The sequence below is a fragment of the Pleurodeles waltl genome, chromosome 3_1, assembly GCF_031143425.1.
Source record: "Pleurodeles waltl isolate 20211129_DDA chromosome 3_1, aPleWal1.hap1.20221129, whole genome shotgun sequence".
Lineage (NCBI taxonomy): Eukaryota > Metazoa > Chordata > Amphibia > Caudata > Salamandridae > Pleurodeles > Pleurodeles waltl.
The window spans coordinates 1,786,563,816-1,786,589,264 of NC_090440.1; the positions used below are offsets into that span (position 1 = coordinate 1,786,563,816).

Here is a 25,449-nt window from a genome sequence, read left to right on the forward strand (position 1 = left end):
CGTCCTCGTCGACGTGCAGAGACTAGTAAGAAGATTTCCGTCGAATGCTGGCGCCATGGGAGTATTCATTAGGTGAGGAATCCACAGGTAGCTAATGTATCCACCAGAAAAATCGTTACCGAAGGTAAGTAACTCGTTCATTTCGCTCAGAGGCACTGGGAGGAGATCACAACAGGTCGGATATTGTGAATGACAGATATAGGCCAAAAGCACCTCAGCGTGCCAGACAAGTGTATGTTGCCTGTGTGATGATGGCAAAGTTTATTTGAAATAATAAGAATACGAAATGTAAACAGGTGGAAAATCATAAAGGTCACTCACTATACGTTGTTTGGTCTCATAACAAACAAAATACTCTATATTAGAGGATAAACATATGAATTATTTTATTTGCTAGTATTTACACTACCTTTTGTCCTGTAGGTCATTCAGCTGTATTCCACAGTCAAAAAGCTAACAAGTGACATTAAAATGGTAAGTATCTTTTAAACATATGTTAAATACAGTGGTGTCATTTTATTAATCACTAGAATAATTACATTTGCCTATGCTTTACATTTGGTGTTATCATCGATGGCATACGCATTTTCCCCTGTATATGTGTATAAGGGCACTTACTTGATGCAGTAGTCAGATAAACAGTTTGTTCATTTTCTAACCAATACTTGCCTGGTGCAGGGAGCAGCCCCGCATCTTCTGTTTCAGCCAGCAACCTGCGCCTGCTGCTCCAGGTGACCACTTGTGATCTCAATATGGCATTCTCTCATTTGCATGGGAGCTTGACGGCTTGCAAATGGGGAAACATTTTGCCTTTGTCGCATTACTGACACGGATGCAGGGGCAAAGAAACGGTTAAGGATTCTTCTGGTTTTGTGCCTCGTGAAGGGGATGCTCAGTCAGTGTGCTCTGAGGGCACCATTTGAAAGGGGGTGAAGGAGGCCGTGTGGACACCTCCAACATCCTCTTTTGGGCAGTGGTTAATTTGTAAATAAAAACGTGCCGGTGCCCAGCGCTCTCCTCTGAAACATGCAGCTGCTGTAATTCCATCTGCAAACACAGACTACTGAGACAGCGTAATCCTGAAGCAATCTCGGGCCTCTTTACTTCATTTACAGCCACTCCCTGCCCCTTCATCTCACTCTTGCAGCTTTCTGCTTTCTTCCTATCTTTTCCATATGTGTTGTTTGCTCGCAGTAAATGCTTGCAGCGGAAAAGTAAGTGCCGGCCCTCAAAATTAAGTGCCCCGCACCGGATACCACCGGCTCAAATTAAGCACTGCCTGTAGGCAAGAGCAGTCACTCACTGTACTCGCCTACAGGAGAATTTCTGTTTCCATTTCAAATACAGGCCACGTTTCCGCCTGATTAATGAAAACATGACGGGCGGCCTTGTCTGCATTTAACTAATGACTTCCTCCAGGACAAACGCAAGTTATCAGCTGGGCTGTGGGCTGTGCATTAATTGTAATAGGGCGCACTGTCCCAGTCTGCACCCAGCACACTCGTTTAAAAGAGCACCAAGGCGCACACGTAGACAGTGGATCCTATATGTAATGCAGCTATATATATAAAAAACAAGCATTTGCAAAGCAATGGATCTCACATTTGCTTGAGTTAGACCTATTGTTGTTGTAAATTCCTAACTGGACTTTTCTTGCTACACAAACTGAAAATAAAAAGTAAAAAAGTTGACATCAGCAAGCCGATTCAAAGCATCACGGCCGCCATGAGCGCAAAGGAGAGACACAAAAGGAAAAGAAGTTTGCTCGCAGTCAAAGTTATCGGCAAAGGTGCAATTATCCATGTAACAGGGTAGATGACCAAGGTGGTAGCAAAACCGCCCCAAGGAGGGCCAAACATAAAGCATTTACCAATGATAACAAATTCTTTTTGAAAGGCAAGCCCATGAACGAATGAAAGAGATGGGCGTGCGGTGGGCATGGTTAAAAGCCCAGATACATACCAACACGTCGGAAAAGCAGCGATTGCTCGCTGCTATGCTTGATCTAGCAAGTGCTCTCAAGGAATTATTTATGAACAGTTAGAAACCACTTTTTCATTTAAGAAGGCAGATGACGAGACATCCTACCGTGATTTAGCATAGACTGTAGATTGAGTCAGAATATGCTGTTCCATTAGAGGCATACAAAGGCAAATATGCAAGGCTTTACTTATTGAGGCAATATGTAATTTCAGTACTTAAAACACAGAGCATACGGGGCTAATATTGTTGCATAGACACATCTATGTTCAGCAGAGGAAAACTGTTTTTCTAATGGATAATTCTAAGTGCAGTTTCCTTATCTTGTGAATAGTCCCCAGGCATCATACTGGATCCGGAAACTTTAAAGTCGTACTTCTGCATGTCGGTAGGTGGCGTTATTCGGTTCCACCTCAGAAGTGATGAGCGGAGCCACATATAAGTGCCATTCATATGCCCAGACATCAGTTCCTTTCTTTCCACATTTTCAAACACAGATCCAGGGCTACCCCTTAGTCTGTTTAAGAGTTATTCTCAAAATCCCAATTTTTTCCAGAATGCAAAGTAAGATGTCACCTATCAAGAAGGCAGGGTTCAAACTGCGCAGGGACTGTCTCCAACAGATGTCTCTGATTGACAGTCACAAGGTATGTCTGTGGTGCCAAGGCTCAGACCACTGCGCCCAGATGAATCTGAAGGCCATACGGGACCACGATATACAGCATTATTTTGCTAAATATTGGGTGACTCTTCGCTGTGACTGGTCGAGGTCAAAAGTAAGGTCCCAATCCCAAAGTTGTTTGTGCAGTAGATGTTCATTGCAATCAAAGTCCTTTAGTGAGTCCAAAATGAAACATAAGATGCAACGTCATCAACATGCCACCCAGTCTCACTCTCGATCTCCATTGATGCCAATTTCGAGTCTGGTCTCGATACATTCTGGATTTCCAGGTTAGTCAGCAATGACACAGCAAGATGAGGCCTTTAGGAAGGCCATGGTGCACATTTGTGACACTTTACCGGTTTCCTCTAGTGTGCTGTCAGGCCCCTAGGAGCTGCAGGGGCCTCCAGTCGGACTTTCACTGGCAGGTTTGACCTCTTTGCCACCTGTGGCCTATGAACCTTCTTTAGGTTTAGCTCCCCTTCCGACTCTGGCGCCACCCACTGCACTAGTTTATTTTGCATCCAGATGCAGGAGGAGCAGGTGCAACCCATTGTTCTCGCAGACTTTGAGCAGCATCTACCCCGACCTTGACTGCGGCCGCATCCCGATCCCCCCGGAGGGCCACCAGTTCGCAACCCCTCAGATTCTGATACCTTTCCCTTACTATGCTTGGAGCTCTGTCATTACACAACCTTTTCAGCACTTACTCATGCAATACCAATTTTTATTAAGGGGATGATTTTGCCCCCAAACTATGATGACTGGGTTGAGGAACTACAGGATGCCAATGGTCTGGATACTTTCCCAAACACTGGTCTTGTTTCACCTCCCAGCCCTGCCGCCAAAGAAGTGCCACATTCAATGTTGTAATGTGGAGGGCAGCACTAGACCTACGCCTACCTACCATTGAGGTGCACACTAATGTTCTTACAGAGGTGCTCCAGTCTAGTCAAACACCTACAAAACCTCTGTTGTCTTTTAACAAAACCCTCGCAGTTAACATCTTGGGCGATACCATATTCAGGGCCACCAGCCAATAGGCAGGTAGCTGATAGAGACTCCTAGTTTCCGATTCCTTACCTTAGAATTTCCCCCAGCATCAGTCTGGATCCAGAGATTTTTCTCGAGCAGTACCCCTGCATGCCATCAGATGGCATTGGTAGGTTGCGAGTCAGTCGTTGGCATCATGCGTGCCGAATATGACGTTGCGAGTCCTATGTAGGTGTCACCCTGGCGTGCTGAAGTCAGTTCTTTTCTTTCCGCACAAGCCAGTGCAGATCCAAAGAAGAGCTACCCCTCAGGCACTTTTTGACTGGTCTTTTTTGGTGTTTTGTTGAAGATTTTTGAGTGTTTACACTCCTGGTGTGTCAACATGTCGTCACGTAGGACCAGATTCAAGTCCTGTGGATTCTGCCATTGAGCGATGTCCGTGATGAATATGCACCTTGTGTGCTTGTGGTGCCTGGAGCGCAACCACAGGCTGGACTGTGCTCAGAGTGCCGGGCCATGAATCCAAAAGCTTTGTAGGGAGTGGTCCCTAGAGCTGATTGCGGCCCGACGCTCTACTTTGCGTCCCCCATGATTTCAGTCAAGAGGAAGGTCCCCAGAATGTTGGCGGAGGCCCCATTCATCATCGTCCCACTCCAAGTCCTTAGTATGATCGGGTAAGTCGAGGCACAAAAAGAAGTCAAAGAAGAACAAGCGTTCTTTGACTTCACCTCATCCGTCTGCCGACAAGACGAGGAAAAACCTTCTCCGAACCTGGTTCCGACGTCGATGTTCTGATGCCGCCAATGCCCCCGGGTGGGGTTGATCTCCATGTTCATTGCCAACACTGTGCCGGACCGGCATCACACAACGCCGATTGTGACTTTGACAGGGACCGTGCTCCCTAGGTCGGACCCTGATCCTTATTCTCTTGGGCTGGGGTACGGTGAGGATTGGGAGGGGTCGGGGGACCTTTTAGAATACCAGGTAGAAGATCCCATGGACTGGCGGATGGTCCTGGGTGAGGCCAGTGATCTGGACATTTCCCCTGCCACTGCCCTGCTTTCTCCCCCTACCATGGCTACTGAGGAGGAGGCATCCTACTTGAAGGTGGTGCAAAGAGTAGCCGAGGTCCTAGGCCTCGAGCTGTCTTCAGTGGCAGTCAGGACTAAACTCCTGACAGAGGTGCTTTATCCTGGGGCTTCCTCTTCTGAACCCCTTTTGCCCTTTAACAAAGCCCTTACTGATGTCCTGCTGGGGACCTGGTCCAAACCCAGCACAGGGGCTCCTATGAACAGGACAATCTCCTGCTGCCATAGACCCGCTCCAAATGAACCAGTGTTCCTGACCCAACCCTTTAGAGCTTGGTTATCCAAGCCTCCACGTCCCTGGGCGGCTTTCCTCCCGCACCCCCAGATGGGGAATCCAAGAGGTTCGACCAACTTGGGAAAAATATGTTTTCTTCCTCCAGCCTGGCATTGCAGTCTGTGAACACTGCATGCCTTTTGGGCCATTACACCCATACTTAATGGAGACGTTGCGGTAGCGGCAGATTGTAGGTTCCTTTGAAGTTCATTTGTAGTTCCAGTGGCCAGAAGTCGAAGTAAATGATGCAGATTATTCCTGCTGGAGTCTTGCACATCGAATCTGAGGACCCACCGAAAAGGGCGACCCTAAATAGCCCTGGAATAAGGATTAGTCCCCTAGCCAGGTGACCACCTATCAGGAGGGGGGCTGTGATGTCACCTGCCTGGCCACTCAATTGCTCCCAGAGGCCTCTGCCTACCTAAAGAAACTTCCCTACTAAATTCAGACTTTTAGGTCGAAGAAATAGAACCTGAAGAATATCAAATAGAGGGCAAATCAAAGAGACATAGGTAGGGCGTTTGCTGAGGTAGCCAGTAGCAGAGGGACAGTAATACAAGGCAGCCAAATACATAATAAACCCTCACAGCAGCAAGATCCACTAAGGACCTAGTGATCAGTTTGTCAGACTCACCTCTTTCGGAAATGAAAAATAGACTAATTAATAGAAGACTAGATAAGTGCACAACCAGAAAAAGAACCCTCCAAGTTGAGGTTGGAACTTCATTAGTTTCTCAAAAAAAAAACCAACCACCGAACAGGTGAGAGTAAGGCTTGACGCTTGGGTGGACCATCTCCTCCCCCTTTTTTTCTACATAAAAAAATAACAATAATCACTGGTGTATTGAAAGCTATCTGCTGCCCCACTCCTTCCAAGATGAAATTGGTCTAAATCCCCAAATGAGCCCTCCCCCATCTAGGCTAGTATGTAGATCCCAGCTTGGGGTCAACTAGGAAGATATCGTATTAGAAAGGGGAGATTCTCCCCTTTCCAATGATTCCTTTCTCTCGTCAAGGTTGGTATGAGAGATACCCCAAGCACCGATGGAGGTGAAAGCAGTCGGGAAAAATAAGCTCAGCCTGAATGGGAAGTTAATCCCTCTCTGCTTGAGGAGAGTTTAGAAAGGGATTTCTTCTGGTGCGAGTTTCAGAGTGATTTCCAGCTCCCAGTGCTGAAACATGATAGATACATGCTTGGCACCTGAACGGTACTAAGGATGTAGCAATGCCTAGGGAATCTAGATTTATTCAAGTGATCTAATCCAATTTGTCCTTTCTTTTCTACTAGTGTTAATAGTTAAATCCTAGAGCAGGGTTTTATTGTTTTGTCAGGGGTCCTGTAAAGAGAGGAACAAGTGTTCATTTCCTCCATTGTTTTCCCCAAGTATCTCTCCCTATTATATAAGCTGTCTGTGAGTGATGCCACCTGTAGTGACCACGACCCCTGATTCTGTAAGGGTTTTCTTTAGTGTAAGAGAGTATGATAGCTGCTCCCATTCCTACCCCCTCTATAGTTAGATATCTTCACAACCCCCCCTTTAAAAGAAGACTTGGCCCTCCTCCCTTGTAGGTGAGATTCCCAACATGTGGCTGGAGAACTCAGTGGACCCTCATGTCACCACCTAACTCACCACCATTCCTGCTGTGGAGGCGTGAAGTGCAAAATAACGATTGAGTGGGGTAACCCACGAGTAAATTACCAGTGGCTATGATTCATTCAAGCATTCCAACCATCAATTTTCGTATACTTCAGTGTGATGCTCGGAGCGGGACGGGTATGCCTAGTTGTAGGTCCTGTGCCTACAGTGCTACTGGAACCAAGATATACCCAACTGATTTGCCCTTATAAAGGCAAGACTGGTCTTAGATTGCTTGGGTTTTGGCTGAGGGAGGACTTAGCCTGACATTTAAGACTGGACTGATCCTACTGGAGCAGGGTCAAGACTGATTTGCACATGGGGGGTGCCGGATAGCCCTAGGCAAGATGGGCGCACATTAGTGCCGCTCCATTGGCTGGGCAACAAAATCCACCCATAATCCTGCCACCCAATATCTAACACAGCAGTGAACAGCCCACACAACTACTAACTAGATGTGAGTTGCTTGCCAGCCGAATTATACAATTCTGACATCCCTGCTGACTGAAGGAGATGGTGGAGGAGAGCTGAGTGTGCTGTGCAGGTGCAGAGAGCTTGGGCCTGCAGGGAGCGGCGTCCTCGTGTCGGCCCACCTGGACTGAAGAATCACTAGTGCTGGGCTGCGAGATTGCACAAGAGACAGAGCACATGGGCCTGGTATTTAACTCGGGCCCTGGGCAACACAGAGATGTGGCTCCGGCAAACGTGACTCCAACGGCCCATGTTGATACTGTGGTGAGAGGCGTAGCGGGCTGCATCCCCTCTCCTGCCGCTGTGAGACACTGTGCGGCTGAATCGCTGCACGCATGAAGCCTGGGGGACAGCACTAACCGGAGAGCCCTGCGCTGGGCCTGTGAAGAGAGTTGATGAGGGGCCTGACTGGCCGCAGCGTTAGACAGACTGTGATAGCCCTTGCTGCAAGCCATAGCCCAGGGGAAGTATCCTTCATACAGCTCGGAAGTGAAGAACATTAGGGCAGTGCCTAGGGGTGTGGGGGCAGCCAACAAGCCAGTGTTGTTGTAGGGCGTGTGTGGAACACAACACGCCATAGCGGCACTTCCAGAGAGTAGGGGCTCAATTGGGCTGCCCCAGGGACAGAAAAGAAGGGGGCAGAGATCTGGTCATTGTGAAGCTCAGCCCCACTGATTATTCCCCTGAGAGGAGTGGAGTCCCAGGTGGGGGAGTGGAGCGCACGGACTAGTGAGTGGAGCAGAACGCCTTAATCCTTGACCGCGCAGAGTGTGGAGTCCTTGGGTGCTCGGTCCCCATTTGCTAGGACTACTGAGTGGACAAAAGCCGCATACAGCTGGCCCGGGGTGGAGAAACGGGACAGAGACCCACATATTGACTGCCTTCACCAGGATTGTAACGCAGGGTTATCGTTCCCACTGTTTGGGTGGAGTGGAGTGTGCCCTCCCCAGGAGTATCGCTGCGGGACACTATGGGGAAAACAGACAAACATCAAATGAAACTTAATTTTGAACCCCGGAAATCCACGAGGCCCCCGCCTGTCGCCTCACCTGATTGAGACACCACACTAACAGCCACGATACTGGCTATGCAAAGTAGCCTCCAGTCTATTCATGGGAAGATAGACATGCTAAATGTCAAAATGGACAAAATGGCTGAGAAGCTTGACGAGCAATCCTCCCAGATAACAGAAGCGGAACACAGAATATCTACAGCTGAGGATGATATTAAAGCTGTCAGCGACAAATGCCTCAACATGGAGCGTGTTCTAGTGGTCATCCAGGCGAAAAATGAAGACTTGGAGGCAAGATCACGCTGCAACAACCTGCGGATTACTGCGATCCCTTAGTCCATGGACACAGGAAAGATGGAGACGTATGTTATGGGGATACTGACCTCTGGGAAGTTGGCTCTGTATGTACTATTTCAAAGTAAGAAATAGCATGCACAGAGTCCAAGGGTTCCCCTTAGAGGTAAGATAGTGGCAAAAAGAGATAATTCTAATGCTCTATTTTGTGGTAGTGTGGTCGAGCAGTAGGCTTATTAGAGGGTAGTGTTAAGCATTTGTTGTACACACACAGGCAATAAATGAGGAACACACACTCAAAGTCAATTCCAGGCCAATAGGTTTTTGTATAGAAAAATATATTTTCTTAGTTTATTTTACGAACCACAGGTTCAAGATTTACAAGTAATACTTCAAATGAAAGGTATTTCACTTAGGAACTTTAGGAACTTTGAATTTGCAAAATAGCATGTACGTTTTTCACAAAGATGGCAATAAGCTATTTTAAAACTAGACAGTGCAATTTTCAACAGTTCCTGGGGGAGGTAAGTGTTTGTTAGTTTTGCAGGTAAGTAAATCACCTACAGGGTATAAAGTTGGGTCCAAGGTAGCCCACCGTTGGGGGTTCAGGGCAACCCCAAAGTTACCACACCAGCAGCTCAGGGCCGGTTAGGTGCAGAGGTCAAAGTGGTGCCCAAAACACATAGGCTTCAATGGAGAAGGGGGTGCCCCGGTTCCAGACTGCCAGCAGGTAATTACCCGCGTCTTCGGAGGGCAGACCAGGGGTGTTTTGTAGGGCACCAGGGGGGACACAAGTCAGTACAAAAAGTACACCCTCAGCGGCACGGGGGCAGCCGGGTGCAGAGTGCAAACAGGCGTCGGGTTTGCAATAGGTTTCAATGGGAGACCCAGGGGTCTCTTCAGCGAAGCAGGCAGGCAAGGGGGGGGGCTCCTCGGGGTAGCCACCACGTGGGCAAGGGAGAGGGCCACCTGGTGGTCGCTTCTGCACTGGAGGTCGGATCCTTCAGGTCCTGGGGGCTGCGGGTGCAGTGCCTTTACCAGGCGTCGGGTTCTTTGAAGCAGGCAGTCGCCGTCAGGGGGAGCCTCTGGATTCCCTCTGCAGGCGTCGCTGGGGGGATTCAGGGGGGTCAACTCTGGCTACTCACAGGGTCGCAGTCGCCGGGGAGTCCTCCCTGTAGTGTTGTTTCTCCACAGGTCGAGCCGGGGGCGTCGGGTGCAGAGTGCAAAGTCTCACGCTTCCGGCGGGAAACATGTGGTCTTTAAAAGTTGCTTCTTTGTTGCAAAGATGTTTCTTCTTTGGAGCAGAGCCGCTGTCCTCGGGAGTTCTTGGTCCTTTTAGATGCAGGGTACTCCTCTGAGGCTTCAGAGGTCACTGGATCCTGTGGAACGCGTCGCTGTTGCAGTTTTTCTTGAAGTGGGGAGACAGGCCGGTAGGGCTGGGGCCAAAGCAGTGGGTGTCTCCGTCTTCTCTGCAGGCAGTTCTCTGGTTGGCTTGATAAAAAAGTGAGATTGAATATCAAGGTAATTGGATCACCTTTTATCCAGACTTCACCGTGGCAGTCAAAGCTGCCCAGCGGGAGTTCCTTCCGGTGAAGGGAGAACTCCTGAAAGCTGGAATTCCATATCTCATGTTGTATCCTGCCTGCTTACGTATAGACTTCAATGGGAAGCAAGCTATATTTACAACACCTAAAACTGCCAAAGAAGTCCTCAAATCCATCAGTCCATGTAAGCGAGGACAACGCTTGATGGAGTCGGAAGCCGAGGGAATCTAGGTAAAATGAACCGCAGCCTTCATTGCCTCGCCTGCTCAGGGCCCTGCAGCCGCTTGAGGCTTCAGAGTGGGGCGGTCCCCCCTTTGAGCAAGGGGGATGCACCATTACTGCTCATCTGTCCAAAGCATGGCAAGACTGTCACATCTTGCCCGGCCACCTCAGTTCACCTGGAGGATACAAGGATCCTGACGACCCCCTCAGGCGGACCACCCCACATGGGTTCACTAAGCATAATAGATCTACTTGAGTTAATCTGGAATGTTTTTCTGTTATTTATCTATTTTCTTTCTAGGGTTGGGTAATGTCTTTGGCACTGTTTCAAGCTGAAGTGGGAGGGGGTATGTTGGGGCATGTTTGTATAGTACACACTACATGACTGCACCACCTGCCACTAGATATACCAAACGTCCAACACTGCATAGTCATACAGTCCAACCATGCGCATACACACTTGATGGTTAAGGACAAAGGGACAATCAACATAATTACATGGAATATAAGAGGGCTCAACAATTCTCGCAAAACCAGACTGGTCATTAGATATCTTTTGCAACGTCACATCCATATTGCTCTTTTGCAGTAAACCCACTTGACACTCCCCATGGACAATACTACAGCTGTAAATGGGCAATGCATCCAGTGGCATCCTCGTACTCCACATATGCTAGGGGAGCAGTAATCCTAATTAAACATGGGGTCCCCTTTGCATTAGTGAATTCCCTGGTTAATGACCAAGGACGTCTAGCTATCGCACAGGGTACCCTATACAGCCTCTCCCTTACGCTAGTTATCAGGTATGTTCGGAATGTGGATGACCCAGCATTTTTCACATCCACCTCCCACACCTCTGACAATATTCTCTGGGGAGGGGACCTGAATACGTACTTGGACCCGTGGCAGATAGGTCAGCTTTGACAGACTGGCAAGGGAAGTAGGAAACAAAGGTGATCTGGAAGGGTTACAAGATTATGGTCTGGTGGCTATATGGTGGCTCCATAATCCGACTATGAGGGAAGGCATGTTCGTATTGTCGGTGCAAGGTACGTGGTCTAGACTAGACTACTGGCTCATATCTAATGAAACGTTCCAGTGGGTGGACAAAGTCAAACACTTGCCAGACCACGCGCCAGTAGTGTTACGACTAACCCTGCAACATGTAACTCCCGCCCCATTTACGTGGAAATTCATGCAACACCGTTGTTGGACAATGTGTTCAAAGCGGAGGTCTACAATCAATCATCGAATACTTTGACCAGAACACGGAAACGGTGGCTGGAAAATACATCCTATGGGAGGCCTTTAAGGTCACAGTCAGAGGAGTCTGCATTGGCATCCATGGGGGGGAGGGTTGAAATTGATTCATACACAGCTACAAAACACTGAAGACAAGCTGTATTCCCTAAAGCACGGCTACGACCTACACCCTGACATGGGCATGCTGGCGTCCATATGAGACCACTTGACAGAATTTAATGACCTGCCCTGGCAGGAGGCACATCATCTATCCAAAAGACACGTGGTGCGAGCGTTCAGTGAGGGGCACAGATTGTATTAATAAAATTGTAGATGCAGAGGCACATACACACTATACTACACCCTCCCTGCTGCCAGCTTCTAGGGACTTTTATACCACGTTATGTTATGCTTGTGGATCTGCTACACGGGCTGAGGTTGATGAGTACTTGAAAGGATGTGGCCCTGGTGTGGCCATCCCAAGTCCAGCAGGAATATCTCCTGCAACCTAGAACAATATATGATTTCAAAGATGCCATTCTCACTCTTCTTAATGGTAAGGCCCCTGGATTAGATGGGCTGATGGGAGAATTCTATAAAAAGTTTGTAGACCTATCAGCTCTGCACCTACATGCCATGTACGAGGAGGCATATCAGAAACAAATATTGCTTCCACGTTGCAAGAGGCTGTGATTGTGACCCTTCTGAAGCCAGACAAGGTCCCCGTACACTGTGAATCATATCAGCCGCTATCACTCATTAAGGTCGACATGAACATCCTAGCTAAAGTCCTGGCGCTTCGCCTCCAATCTCTCCTTCCTAATTTGGTAATACTGGATCAAACCGGGTTTATCCCTTCCAGATCGACCAAAAACAATCTGCACACTAATTTTTCTCTCTTGCATCAGGTGGATCAGCCGATTCAGACGGCAGCAGTCCTACTGGTCACTGCCAAAGCATTTGATTGTATTGCCTGGGAGTACATGTTCGCTATGGAGGGGCTTCACGAGCCATTTCTTCTATAGATAATTCTGCTATATACTGCTCCAGTGGTCCGGATCAGGGTAAATAATCATACATCCAATGCGTTCTCAGTTGGCAGGGGAATGTGACAGGGCTGCCCCCTGTCGCCACTGTTGTTCGCCCTCATGCTGTAACCCCTGGCGTGCTGTATCAGCCAAAAACATGCAGAGTCTGCTCTGATATTTAGCGTACGACCATTAAGCATCTCCTTATATGTGAATGACATGGTCCTCTATGTCAGAGACCCTTCTCAGCACCTGTCTCCTGTGATCAAAGAGTATGTTCAATTTGAGTATTACTCTGGTGTATCTATTAACTAGTTGAAATCTGTCATCCTTCCTCTCACGTCTGCCACGTAGCAAAGCGCACTGGAAATCTGATAAAGACTTCTAGCTGCAGCTTCCTTACCTTAGAATTCCCTGGCGTCAGCTTCGAATCCGGAGTTTTTTCTGAGCAGTACCCTGCGCGCGCGCCATCGGGCGGCGTCATTCGGATCCGCGTACGTTGACCAGCTCCGCATGAGTCGTCAGCGTCATTGGAGCTGTCTATGATGTCACAGTTGTCTATATAGACGCCGTCTCGGCCCACGTACGTCAGTTCTTTTCCTTCCGCGCCGGTTAAGCGCAGTTTTGGAAAGAGCTACCCTGCTTCGACGGGTTGTCGATGCTTTTTTGACTGTTTGAAGTCATGTCTTCGAGAAAGACAGGTTTCAAGCCGTGTGGTGCGTGTCATCGCACCATGTCGGTGACTGATCCGCACCGAGTTTGTCTTTGGTGCCTGGAGAAGGACCACGATTCCACCTTGTGCTCCGACTGTCAGGCCATGGCGCCGAAGGCCTTGAGGGAGAGATCCCTTAAGCTTCTTGCGGCCCGACATTTGTCTTCGGTCGGCGCAACTCCGCGGAGGCCACGGTCCCGCAGTAGGAGGAGGTCGCGGCACCACTCCCAGATCCCCAAGTCCTCTTCCTCGCATTCGAGGTCATCCGAAGGTAAGAGGCGCAAGAAGAAGAAGAGGTCCAAGTGGACTTCGTCTTCGCCACGCCCGTCGGCCGACGAGGCATCTAGGGAACGTCGACGTTCCGAGCGTGGTTCTGCGGAGCCGTCGCCAGGGTTGACTCTGTGTCTTCCCACCTCGACCCCCGCTCAAATAAAAGAGTTTTACGAGGCCATGCGTCTCGTTTTTGAGCGGGCTGCACCCTCGGGTGGGGTCTTCGGGCCCGCGGGGTCAGCAGGGACCCCTTCGGATTCGACGTCGGCGGCTTCGGCCTCATCGCCGTTGGGGACCCCAGGATCCGATACTGGATCCGGACCGGCGCCGGTCTCTCACAGTCGACCTCCTTTGGCGCCGGGTCCGACGTCGACGATTTCGCCACCGGCACCCACCGGTGGTAGTCCCATCCTTATTGTGGATGATCAGGAGCCGGAGCGACGTCGTACGACGTCGACTCCGACTTCGACTGAGCCAATTCGGCCCAGATCAGTGTCTGAGCATTATTTAGACCAGCCAGACGCAGGAGAGGAATGGGAGGGGTCTGAGGACCCTTTAGAATCTGGATTGCAACAGGACTGGTATGAGGATCTAGGGGAGGCCAGTGGACTGGACACGTCTCCAGATACTGGTATGCTCTCTCCTCCTAATGTGGCTACGGAGGAGGGTGCTTCTTTCGCTCTGGTGGTGCATAGGGCAGCTGAGGTCTTGGACCTAGATTTGCCTACGGTGCCAGTCAGGACGAATATCCTGACAGAAGTGCTTCAGCCGGGGGTGTCAACATCGGAGCCGTTGTTGCCCTTCAATGAGGCTCTTACAGACGTCCTTCTGGGTACGTGGTCCAAACCCAGCACAGGGGCTCCTGTGAATAGGACAGTCGGCCGCCGCCATAGACCCACTCCCAGCGACCCTAGTTTCCTGACACAACACCCCACTCCTGAGAGCTTGGTTGTCCAAGCCTCTACTTCCCGTGGTGCCTTCCCTTCCGCTCCCCCGGATAGGGAATCCAAGAGGCTGGATCAGCTTGGGAAGGAGATGTTTTCTTCCACCAGCCTGGCGTTGAGGTCCATAAACACCTCTTGCCTATTGGGCCGTTATTCCCATACTTTATGGGATACGGTGGCACAGGTGCTGCCCCAGGTCCCGGAGGGTGTACAGGACACTCTCACCCAGGCTGTCAAGGATGGGAGAGATGCAGCCAAGTTTACGATCCGGTGTGGTTTGGACACAACCGACTCGCTGGGTAGAGCGATTTCATCGTCAGTGTTCCTACGTCACCATGCCTGGCTACGTTCTACTGGTTTTTCAGAGGATGTCCAGTCCAGCTTGATGGACATGCCCTTTGATGGCTCTCGCCTTTTTGGTGAAAAGGCAGACTCTGCGCTTGAGAGGTTCAAGGATTCTCGGGCCACGGCCAGATCCTTGGGCCTTTCAGCGCCAGCACGACAGCAGTCTGTCTTTCGCCCCTTTCAAGGCTTCGGAAGGGGTGTGGTACCACGCCAGCCACAGTTCAGCCACCGTCATCAGGCTTCACAGCATCCCGGAAGAGGTCGTGGTACCATCAGACCCAGAGGGGTCCGGCCAGAGGTCGGCTGCCACACAGCCCCTCTCCACTGCACCCAAGCCCTCCTAGTGTGGTTCTGCAGGATCATGTCCGTCCAGTTGGAGGGAGGATTCGTTTTCATCTCCCTCACTGTCTTTCCATCACCACGGACAAGTGGGTCCTGCAGATCATATGGAAGGGCTACTCCCTTCCCTTCCAGTCTTTCCCTCCTTCTAACCCTCCGACAAAGGAATGGCTGATGGAGGACCATCTAGCTTTGCTCTGCGAGGAAGTTACAGCTCTCTTGGCCAAGGGAGCCATTGAAAGAGTCCCGATATCAGAAGTAGGCAGTGGTTGTTATTCCCGCTACTTTCTGATTCCCAAAAAGAACAAAGGCCTTCGCCCTATCTTGGATTTAAGGGATGTCAATCTCTTCCTCAAGAAGGAGAAATTCAAGATGCTCACTCTTGCTCAGGTTTTGTCTGCCCTAGACCAAGGAGACTGGATGGTAGCGTTGGATTTGCAGGATGCATATTTCCATATTCCTATCCTGCCAGCCCACAGGCGTTACCTGCGGTTCAAGGTGGGCCACGAGCACTTTCAGTTTACTGTGCTTCCTTTTGGTCTCACCATTATCCCTCGGGTGTTCACAAAGGTGATGGCGGTGGTGGCAGCTCATTTGCGCAGGTCAGGGATTTCAGTCTTCCCCTACCTAGACGATTGGAGTTGAAGGCTCCTACGCCCCAGGCTCTCGTCACCCACCTCCAGACGACGGCGGACCTCTTGCATTCGCTGGGGTTCACTATAAATGTGCCGAAGTCACACCTGACTCCCTCTCAGAAGCTCACTTTCATCCAGGATATTCAGGTTATGATTCCGATGTTTCGGCCTCTATGCTGGATCTCGGTGAGACAGACTCTGAGTCTGCTAGGACTCATGGCTTCCTGCATCCTGTTGGTCAAGCATGCCAGATGGCGCATGAGGGCTCTGCAATGGTGTAAGGAAATGCCTCCTTGGCATGTTTACCCCCTGACTTTTTGCCTTTGCTGATTCCAAGTTATGATTTGAAAGTGTTCTGAGGCCTGCTAACCAGGCCCCAGCACCAGTGTTCTTTCCCTAACCTGTACCTTTGTTTCCACAATTGGCACACCCTGGCATCCAGGTAAGTCCCTTGTAACTGGTACCCCTGGTACCAAGGGCCCTGATGCCAGGGAAGGTCTCTCAGGGCTGCAGCATGTCTTATGCCACCCTGGAGACCCCTCACTCAGCACAGACACACTGCTTGCTAGCTTGTGTGTGCTGGTGGGGATAAAATGACTAAGTCGACATAGCTAAAATGACTAAGTCGACATGGCACTCCCCTCAGGGTGCCATGCCAACCTCACACTGCCTATGGGTATAGATAAGTCACCCCTCTAGCAGGCCTTACAGCTCTAAGACAGGGTGCACTATACCATACGTGAGGGCATAGGTGCATGAGCACTATGCCCCTACAGTGTCTAAGCAAAACCTTAGACATTGTAAGTGCAGGGTAGCCATAAGAGTATATGGTCTGGGAGTCTGTCATACACGAACTTCACAGCACCATAATGGCTACACTGAAAACTGGGAAGTTTGGTATCAAACTTCTCAGCACAATAAATGCACACTGATGCCAGTGTACATTTTATTGTAAAATACACCCCAGAGGGCATCTTAGAGATGCCCCTGAAACCATACCCGACTACCAGTGTGGGCTGACTAGTTTTAGCAGCCTGCCACACACCAGACATGTTGCTGGCCACATGGGGAGAGTGCCTTTGTCACTCTGTGGCTAGTAACAAAGCCTGTACTGGGTGGAGGTGGCTCTCACCTCCCTCTGCAGGCACTGTAACACCTGGTGGTGAGCCTCAAAGGCTCACCCCCTTTGTTACAGCACCCAGGGCACTCCAGCTAGTGGATTCTCCCGCCCCCTCCGGCCACGGCCCCACTTTTGGCGGCAAGGCCGGACGAGATAATGAGAAAAACAAGGAGGAGTCACTGGCCTGTCAGGACAGCCCCTAAGGTGTCCTGAGCTGAGGTGACTCTGACTTTTAGAAATCCTCCATCTTACAGATGGAGGATTCCCCCAATAGGATTAGGGATGTGCCCCCCTCCCCTCAGGGAGGAGGCACAAAGAGGGTGTAGCCACCCTCAGGGCTAGTAGCCATTGGCTACTAACCCCCAGACCTAAACACACCCCTAAATCGAGTATTTAGGGGCTCCCAGAACCTAGGTAACTAGATTCCTGCAACCTAAGACGAAGAAGGACTGCTGAGCTGAAAAACCTGCAGAGAAGACGGAGACACCAACTGCTTTGGCCCCAGCTCTACCGGCCTGTCTCCCCACTTCAAAAGAACTGCTACAGCGACGCGTTCCACAGGATCCAGCGACCTCTGAAGCCTCAGAGGACTACCCTGCATCTAAAAGGACCAAGAACTCCAGAGGACAGCGGCTCTGCTCCAAAGAAGAAACATCTTTGCAACAAAGAAGCAACTTTTAAAGAACACACGTTTCCCGCCGGAAGCGTGAGACTTTGCACTCTGCACCCGACGCCCCCGGCTCGACTTGTGGAGAAACAACACTACAGGGAGGACTCCCCGGTGACTGCGAGCCCGTGAGTAGCCAGAGTTGACCCCCCTGAGGCCCCACAGCAACGCCTGCAGAGGGAATCCAGAGGCTCCCCCTGACCGCGACTGCCTGCTTCCAAGAACCAGACGCCTGGTAAGGACACTGCACCCGCAGCCCCCAGGACCTGAAGGATCCGACCTCCAGTGCAGGAGCGACCCCCAGGTGGTTCTCTCCCTTGCCCAGGTGGTGGCTACCCCGAGGAGCCCCCCCCTTGCCTGCCTGCATCGCTGAAGAGACCCCTGGGTCTCCCATTGAACTACATTGCAAACCCGACGCCTGTTTGCACACTGCACACGGCCGCCCCCGTGCCGCTGAGGGTGTACTTTTTTGTGCTGAATTGTGTGTCCCCCGGTGCCCTCCAAAACCCCCCTGGTCTGCCCTCCGAAGACGCGGGTACTTACCTGCTGGCAGACTGGAACCGGGGCACCCCCTTCTCCATTGAAGCCTATGCGTTTTGGGCACCACTTTGACCTCTGCACCTGACCGGCCCTGAGCTGCTGGTGTGGTAACTTTGGGGTTGCTCCGAACCCCCAAGGGTGGGCTACTTTGGACCCAACTTTGAACCCTGTAGGTGGTTTACATACCTGCAAAACTAACAAACACTTACCTCCCCCAGGAACTGTTGAAAATTGCAGTGTCCAGTTTTAAAATAGCTTATTGCCATTTGTGTGAAAACTGTATATGCTATTTTTTGCTAATTCAAAGTTCCTAAAGTTTCCAAGTGAAATACCTTTCATTTAAAGTATTGTTTGTAAATATTGAACCTGTGGTTCTTAAAATAAACTAAGAAAATATATTTTTCTATATAAAAACCTATTGGCCTGGAAGTTTCTGAGTGTGTGTTCCCCATTTATTGCCTGTGTGTGTACAACAAATGCTTAACACTACCCTCTGATAAGCCTACTGCTCGACCACACTACCACAAAATAGAGCATTAGAATTATCTCTTTTTGCAACTATCTTACCTCTAAGGGGAACCCTTGGACTCTGTGCATGCTATTTCTTACTTTGAAATAGTACATACAGAGCCAACTTCCTACAAATGGGACCCGAAGTTCCAATGGGCACAGCATCAGGGAAATCTTACCGATGAGGTTCAGATCTTGGAGGGGACTGCAAAAGATCTGCAGTCGTGGTTAGTGAACTGCGAGTGGGTCAGAGGCAGACCCCTCTCCCTTCCCCAACCAGATCTAACAGTAGTGACAGATGTGTCACTTCTGGGATGGGGCGGCCATCTGGGGGAGGTGGAGATCAGAGGTCACTGGTCTCCGGCGGGATACGGCCTCCACATCAACTTGCTGGAGCTTCGGGCGATCCGGCTAGCATTAAAAGCATTTCTTCCTGTTGTGAAAGGGAAGGTGGTACAGGTGTTCACGGACAACACTACTGCAATGTGGTACTGCAACAAGCAGGGCGGTGTGGGGTCGTGGACCCTTTGTCAAGAGGCTTTACGTCTCTGGACATGACTGGAACAGCAGGGCATGACCCTGGTGGTTCAACACCTGGCAGGTTCTCTGAACGCCAGAGCAGACGAACTCAGCCGAAAATGCTTAGAGGATCACGAACGGTGTCTCCATCCGGAGGTGGCGCAAGGACTCTTTCAGCAGTGGGGAGAGCCTTGGTTAGATCTGTTCGCCTCCGCAGAGAACGCGCAATGTCAGCAGTTTTGCGCGTTGGAGTTTCCAAGGGGGCTATCGCTAGGCGCGCTTTTCGTCACGAGTGGAGTTCAGGGCTCCTGTACGCCTTTCCGCCTATACCACTTCTGCCCATAGTTCTCAAGAAAATCAAGAACGACCGGGCCCAAGTAATCCTAGTGGCTCCGTATTGGGCACAGAGATTTTGGTATCCAGAGCTTCTCAAAATGAGCATCGGTCCTCCAATCAGGCTGCCTCTTCGGGAGGATCTTCTGTTGCAGAAGCAGGGGAAGGTTCTCCACCCGAACCTGTCAACTCTGCGCCTTCATGCGTGGAGATTGAGCGGCGACAGTTGATGGTTTATGACCTCCCTTCCGAGGTCAGTGATGTCATTCTGGCAGCCAGGCGTCCCTCTGCTAAGTCGATCTACGCCTGCCGTTGGAAACATTTTGTTTCGTATTGTTCAGAGAGGTCTATTGATCCTCTTTCTTCTTCTCTGTCTAACATCCTTTTGTTTATTTTGTCTCTCGCCCAGCAGGGTTCCTCCTTGGGGACTCTCAAGGGGCTATCTTGCAGCCTTATCGGCTTTTCTTCAGTTGCCCGATCAACCATCTCTTTTTAAATCACCTATAGTACAGAGGTTTTTGAAAGGGCTTGTGCATCTATTCGCGCCTGTGCCTTTCGTTATGCCCCAGTGGGATCTTAATTTGGTCCTTACCTTCCTTATGTGTGCTCCCTTCGAGCCCTTGCATAACTGTCCTCTTGGCTGCTCACTATTAAGACAGCCTTTTTGGTGGCAATTACATCTGCCAGAAGAGTTAGTGAGCTACAGGCTTTGTCATCAAAACCGCCGTATCTCACAATCTTTCCTGAAAAAGTGGTTCTCAGAACTCGTGCCTCTTTCCTCCCCAAGGTGGTGACCCCTTTCCATCTGGGTCAAAATATCACCCTGCCCACCTTCTTTGCACCACCTCATCCCTGTAAGGAAGAGGAGCGTCTCCATCGGCTGGACGCAAAAAGAGCGTTATCATTCTACCTTGACTGCACTAAAGAGTTCCGGGTGGACGCCCAACTCTGTGTGGGGTACGTTGGTGCAAAGAAGGGTCGGGCAGTGCAGAAGTGATCCTTTCGCGCTGTCGTTCTCTGTATAAAGATATGCTACGCTTTGGCAAAGAAGCAGCCTCCAGAGGGCTTGAGAGCTCATTCTACTAGGGGGAAAGCTGCTACCATTGCGTTAGCACGTGGCGTAATGGTGGTGGACATCTGTCAGGCTGCAACATGGGCTTCTTTGCACACGTTTGCAAAACACTACTGCCTGGATAGTCAGGTGAGAAGAGAGGGGCATTTTGCCCGGTCTGTTTTGCAAGACTTTCTGGTGTAAAAATCTCCTTCAGACCCATTGCCATAGGTTATAGCTTGGGTATCTATTCTAAAGTAAGGAAGCTGCAGCTAGAAGTCTCTATCAGATGAACAAGTTACTTACCTTTGGTAACGAGGTATCTGGTAGAGACTCTATCTAGCTGCAGATTCCTTACACCCGCCCAAGCCTCCCCGCTCTGCGGATATTTTTCTTATGTAGATATATATATATATATATTTATGTATTTATGTGTACATATGTATATTTTTGATCTTGGCATTTGTGCCTTTCTTAAAGGCATGAAAGAATTTTTGCTTTAAACAGTCAAAGAGGTAAAATCCATAATGATTGGCTCTTCCATGACTCTGTGCTTCTGGCGTGAGAAGTTGTGGAAAAGAACTGACGTACGCGCGCAGAGACGGTGTCTATATAGACAACCGTGACGTCATAGACAGCTCCAACGACGCTGACGATGCACGCGGAGCTGATTGACGCACGCGGATCAAAACGACGATGCCCGACGGTGCGCGCGCAGGGTACTGCTCAGAAAAAACTCCGGAGTCGAAGCTGACGCCAGGGAATTCTAAGGTAAGGAATTTGCAGCTAGATAGAGTCTCTGCCAGGTACCTCGTTACCGAAGTTAAGTAACTTGTTCTTCTTGTTGTGGTGAGATACGGATACGGTCAAATATCTTGGCATCTGAATACATAGGGATCCAGACGTGGTGGTTTGGACGAACTATGGCAGGGCCAAGCTGGAGGACCGGGTTGCTAGGTGGTCGACATTACTGCTGTCACTCACTGGCAGAAGAATAGTTGTTATTAAGATGGTAATTCTGCCCAGTTTTTTATATATTTTGTTACTATTCCAATTGCCCTTCCTGAGTGCTTCTTCAAAACCCTCTGAAGTCTGCTGATTACACTAGTATGTTCTGGAAAACACCCCAGGATTGGCTGGGACATACTTACATTGCCATACGCTAATGGGAGTTTTAACGCACCGGACTTCTACTTATGCTACCTTTGTGCACCGGCACACTTAGCCCAATATTGGTATGTAGCACACAACTATATACCGAACGTTGCCATTGAGCATGAGGCCGAACATCCAATTCCACTATCTGCCATATTGCCATTATAAACGTGAGGGTATCCCACGTATGGAAATAAACACAGTGAACTCCACTACTGTAGCATGGTGCTGACTAGCGAAATGGGCGGGGAAGCTCCCACTGTATGTTCCTGCACTACCATTGAAACACCATCCTGGCATATCTGTCTCTCAAGAGGACAAATGATATCACACATTGACTAAGATGGGCTTAAAGATTATCGGCGATGCCTACCCTAATGGTAAATTTATAGCTCTTATAGACCTTAAGGTATCCCAGGGGACTTCTCCAATACTGGTCTTCTTCTACTATCGACTATGTGCAGCCCTGCGCACCCTCTACCCAGAATACCCAGAGAAGCCACCTACACTTACTGCACTGCAAGCCATGCTTACAAGCACAACCCGGCGACATCTCATTACTAACTTATATAATGCTATACAAGTGGATAGAGGGGGGATAGCGAGGGGTGCCCTAGAGGGCTGGAATGCTGTTCTCCCACAACACATATAACAGACATGTACTGGAGCTTTAGCAGTCATCAATTACACACACACACACACCCCCTCCAATTGCCATTTGCAAATCATTAATTTCAATTTTTTATACCAAATGTATTACACCCCTATGAAACTATGTAAATATGGACTGAGGGAAGATGCAACCTGTGTGAGATGTGAGACTGGGAAGGCGAATTTTCTACACCTGGCCTAGTCTTGCCCTGCAGTACTGACATACTAGTTGCAGGTAGCGGAGGTCTTAACTAACATGGTGGTAGATAATGTTAAATGTGATCCGTATGTTTTCCTTCTGGGGCTGATCAGAGACCTCCGGTCTGCACACCGATATTTTGTGTCCGTGGCCTTGCTGTTAGCAAAGTGAAGAGTTGCACTTCATTGGGGAGGCAAGGTCAAACCCACCAAGAAAGCCTGATTTGTGGATTTGCCTTATTGTCAATCTCAATTAGAACTATATGTGGAAGAACTGCCAAAGGCATCGTATCCTAGAGACATTCAGAGTCCTCTGATTGCATACTTGCTGTCACAATCTGGTGATGCCCACATCACCAATGGCACTGGGAATCTTAAAATGTTCGTGGGCGTTGTTGGGACATTTTCACTGTGACGGTGCCTGCTTTTACGTGACCATTTGTGTTGGGAATGCAGACATGTTTCTTAAGCACTTGCATGTGTTTGTTCTCACTGGAATGTGAGCTGTTATATTTTGAAAACACCTTAATTAAATAAAAAAAAGACTGATTTGGGTATGGTTGGGTCCAAACTGAGGTGTGCAAATTAACTATCAACTGGTATGAGGCCCTGAGTAATTACCAGTGGCTGAAATTAATTCAAGCATTCCACCCATAACTTTTTTGTATATTTGCTGCTGTGGAAGCCAACTTTGTGTGGAAGAGCTGCTTACAATAGTGCAGTGGCAAGCAACAATCCTTCTTGAATTTTGTTCAATCCGGACATATTGAGCATGCATTTCCTAGCTGTCCATGGCTTCTTAGAAAAGGGAGTACACAGAAGGCTAGGAATACCCTTGGAACAGATTAGAAATTTCAAGAAACCTAGTATTGGCATAATACATGTGCAGGTAGATAAATCCCATTTGTAGTGAATAGGTAAGCTACATCCTGACAGTCCTTTAGAGTTGAACATCAACAACCCAAAGAAAGCAGTGCAAAATGTTCCCTCTTATTTAAGGAGACAAATAAAATGATAGAACCCACTCACCCACCTTCTGATGCTCATGCCTTTTATGAACCAATCCAGAAAACTAAGGTTACATGTCATCTTTCACAGTAGTCACCCAAGAGGAGATGCTCAATACCATTGTAAAGGTGAGACCATCTTGTCATTTCTCTGAACCAAGTCTTGTACTCTTTTTAGTGATGTTATTTCTACCCCACTGGACTAACCTGGCCAATACCTTTCTATCAGAAGAACAGTCTCAGATCATTTAAAAATGGGTCAGGTTTCCAGGTTTTTGGAAAAAAGAGGAACAGATCCTCAGGATTTGAAAAACTTCCCCGGCAGTACTAAAAATAGTTGATGCTCTTTTTATTAAATGAATGGCGACTTCTGGCTTCTCATTCTCTTGGAATGAAACAAACCTATCTCACATCACTTGATGGACTGCTGACTTGATTTCTCTAACTCACTTGGCTTCATCTTGGACAAAATCTTAAACCTACAAGAGCAGATCAGCTTTCTAGGCAAAGCTTCACAGTGTAGGCTTAGACACCTACTAATAATTAAACAGTTCATCCTTGAATATGATTTCACACAAGTTATTTGGTCATTTGTGCTTTCAGGGTTATACTTCAGTACCTCCTTAATCTTTTGGATTCTCAGGATGCACATGACCATTCTCAATGAAGCCTTTCTGACTTGGATTTGCAACAGTACACTTTTATCACTCCAAATCTGGTCAGTTTGACATAGTGCCCTATGAAGGTAAGTAGTATATTCAAACTAGCCTGAATCGCATCTAAACACTCGACTTAGGAAACTATCTTGTGGATAAACTGATCAAATTGGGGCGGCATCAACACATATGAAACTCTGTTACAGTTGTTCAGGAAGATAAAAACACTACAGCAACCCTTTTCTAGTAGTGTCCCCAAAGTTTGGAAATCAGTTTCAGCGTGTATCAGTGCAACCTCATCATAGGTAACCTTCATGAAGGAGCTAGAATGCCCTTTACTTAAACAATACTTCCTCCTGTAAAGACACAGGATACTGCCATGGACTATCTAACTCCCAACAAATTAATCAAAAAACTGTAATCGTGACGTGGCAAGGTAGATTTCTATGGACCCTGCCCCATTGGTTTCTGGGCTAACACAAGAAATGCTTATGAATTAATTGACTTTTGTTCTTTGATTACTGTGCATGTGTTTCCCGATCGTCTCCCTACAGTGTCAAAGGGGAGAGAAAGGCATATACTCTATAAATGCTTGACAAGATAGATTTTAAGAATGACAGAATCATAAATACACAGAAGGTGATTTACTAATAGATTGTATTATCTTTGCAGATTTACTTTAATAAAGTACAGCAATCAGGTTGGAATTCTTGAATGTTTGGCCCACTCACACCGCTCCTGAGCACCTCTTATGATTGAGGGTGTTGCACGTGTGCCTACTGCAAGTGCTGGCACTTTGTGGTATAAATAGTGCCATATTGCTCCTGCCCCACAGTCTTTTTCTATTTCCTGTATTATAAAGACTCTGAATACTCTAAAGGATTTGAGAGTAGGTAAGCGGACGATAAATAATCTGCTGAGGCCGCAACCTAGTTAGAGGAGGTTTTACTTCCTGGCAGAATAAGATGTATATGATTTCTGTGAATTACTTGTGTATTGTGATGAATGTGCAGGGGTCTCTAACCTTTTCTGTAGTGAGAGCTACTTCTGATCAGTGAAACTCATTGTGAGCTACTGAAGGCTAAGCAACTTGTGCATTGTTACCAAACACCCTCTCATCCAGCTTCATTGACCTTAAGACTAATGTCCATAGAGCCAGATACTCCGGTTTGAACAAAATACGTTGACTAGCTCATTCAATAACACGCTCCATAGAGTTACGTCTCAGTAAAATATGCCTTCTTATTAATTAAAATTTTCTTGCACTGATGCTTAGCTGTTTTGATTTGGGTAATTGAGTGCATCGTCTAAGCATGTTTTCACAAGGAGGTGTGATTTTTATGCATTTCTG

The 25,449-nt window shown here is 48.6% G+C and overlaps 1 protein-coding gene across 5 annotated transcripts in view; it reads left to right on the plus strand.

Annotated features, from left to right (window-relative positions):
- The window catches only part of PGAP1 (post-GPI attachment to proteins inositol deacylase 1), a 764,579-nt gene that overhangs the window by 648,701 nt on the left and 90,429 nt on the right, over positions 1–25,449 (plus strand). For all 5 annotated transcript variants that reach the window (XM_069225850.1, XM_069225846.1, XM_069225848.1 and 2 more), the window contains one exon: positions 424–474. In XM_069225850.1, the coding sequence (XP_069081951.1) occupies positions 424–474 (51 nt within the window). The remainder of the gene's footprint in view (positions 1–423; positions 475–25,449) is intronic.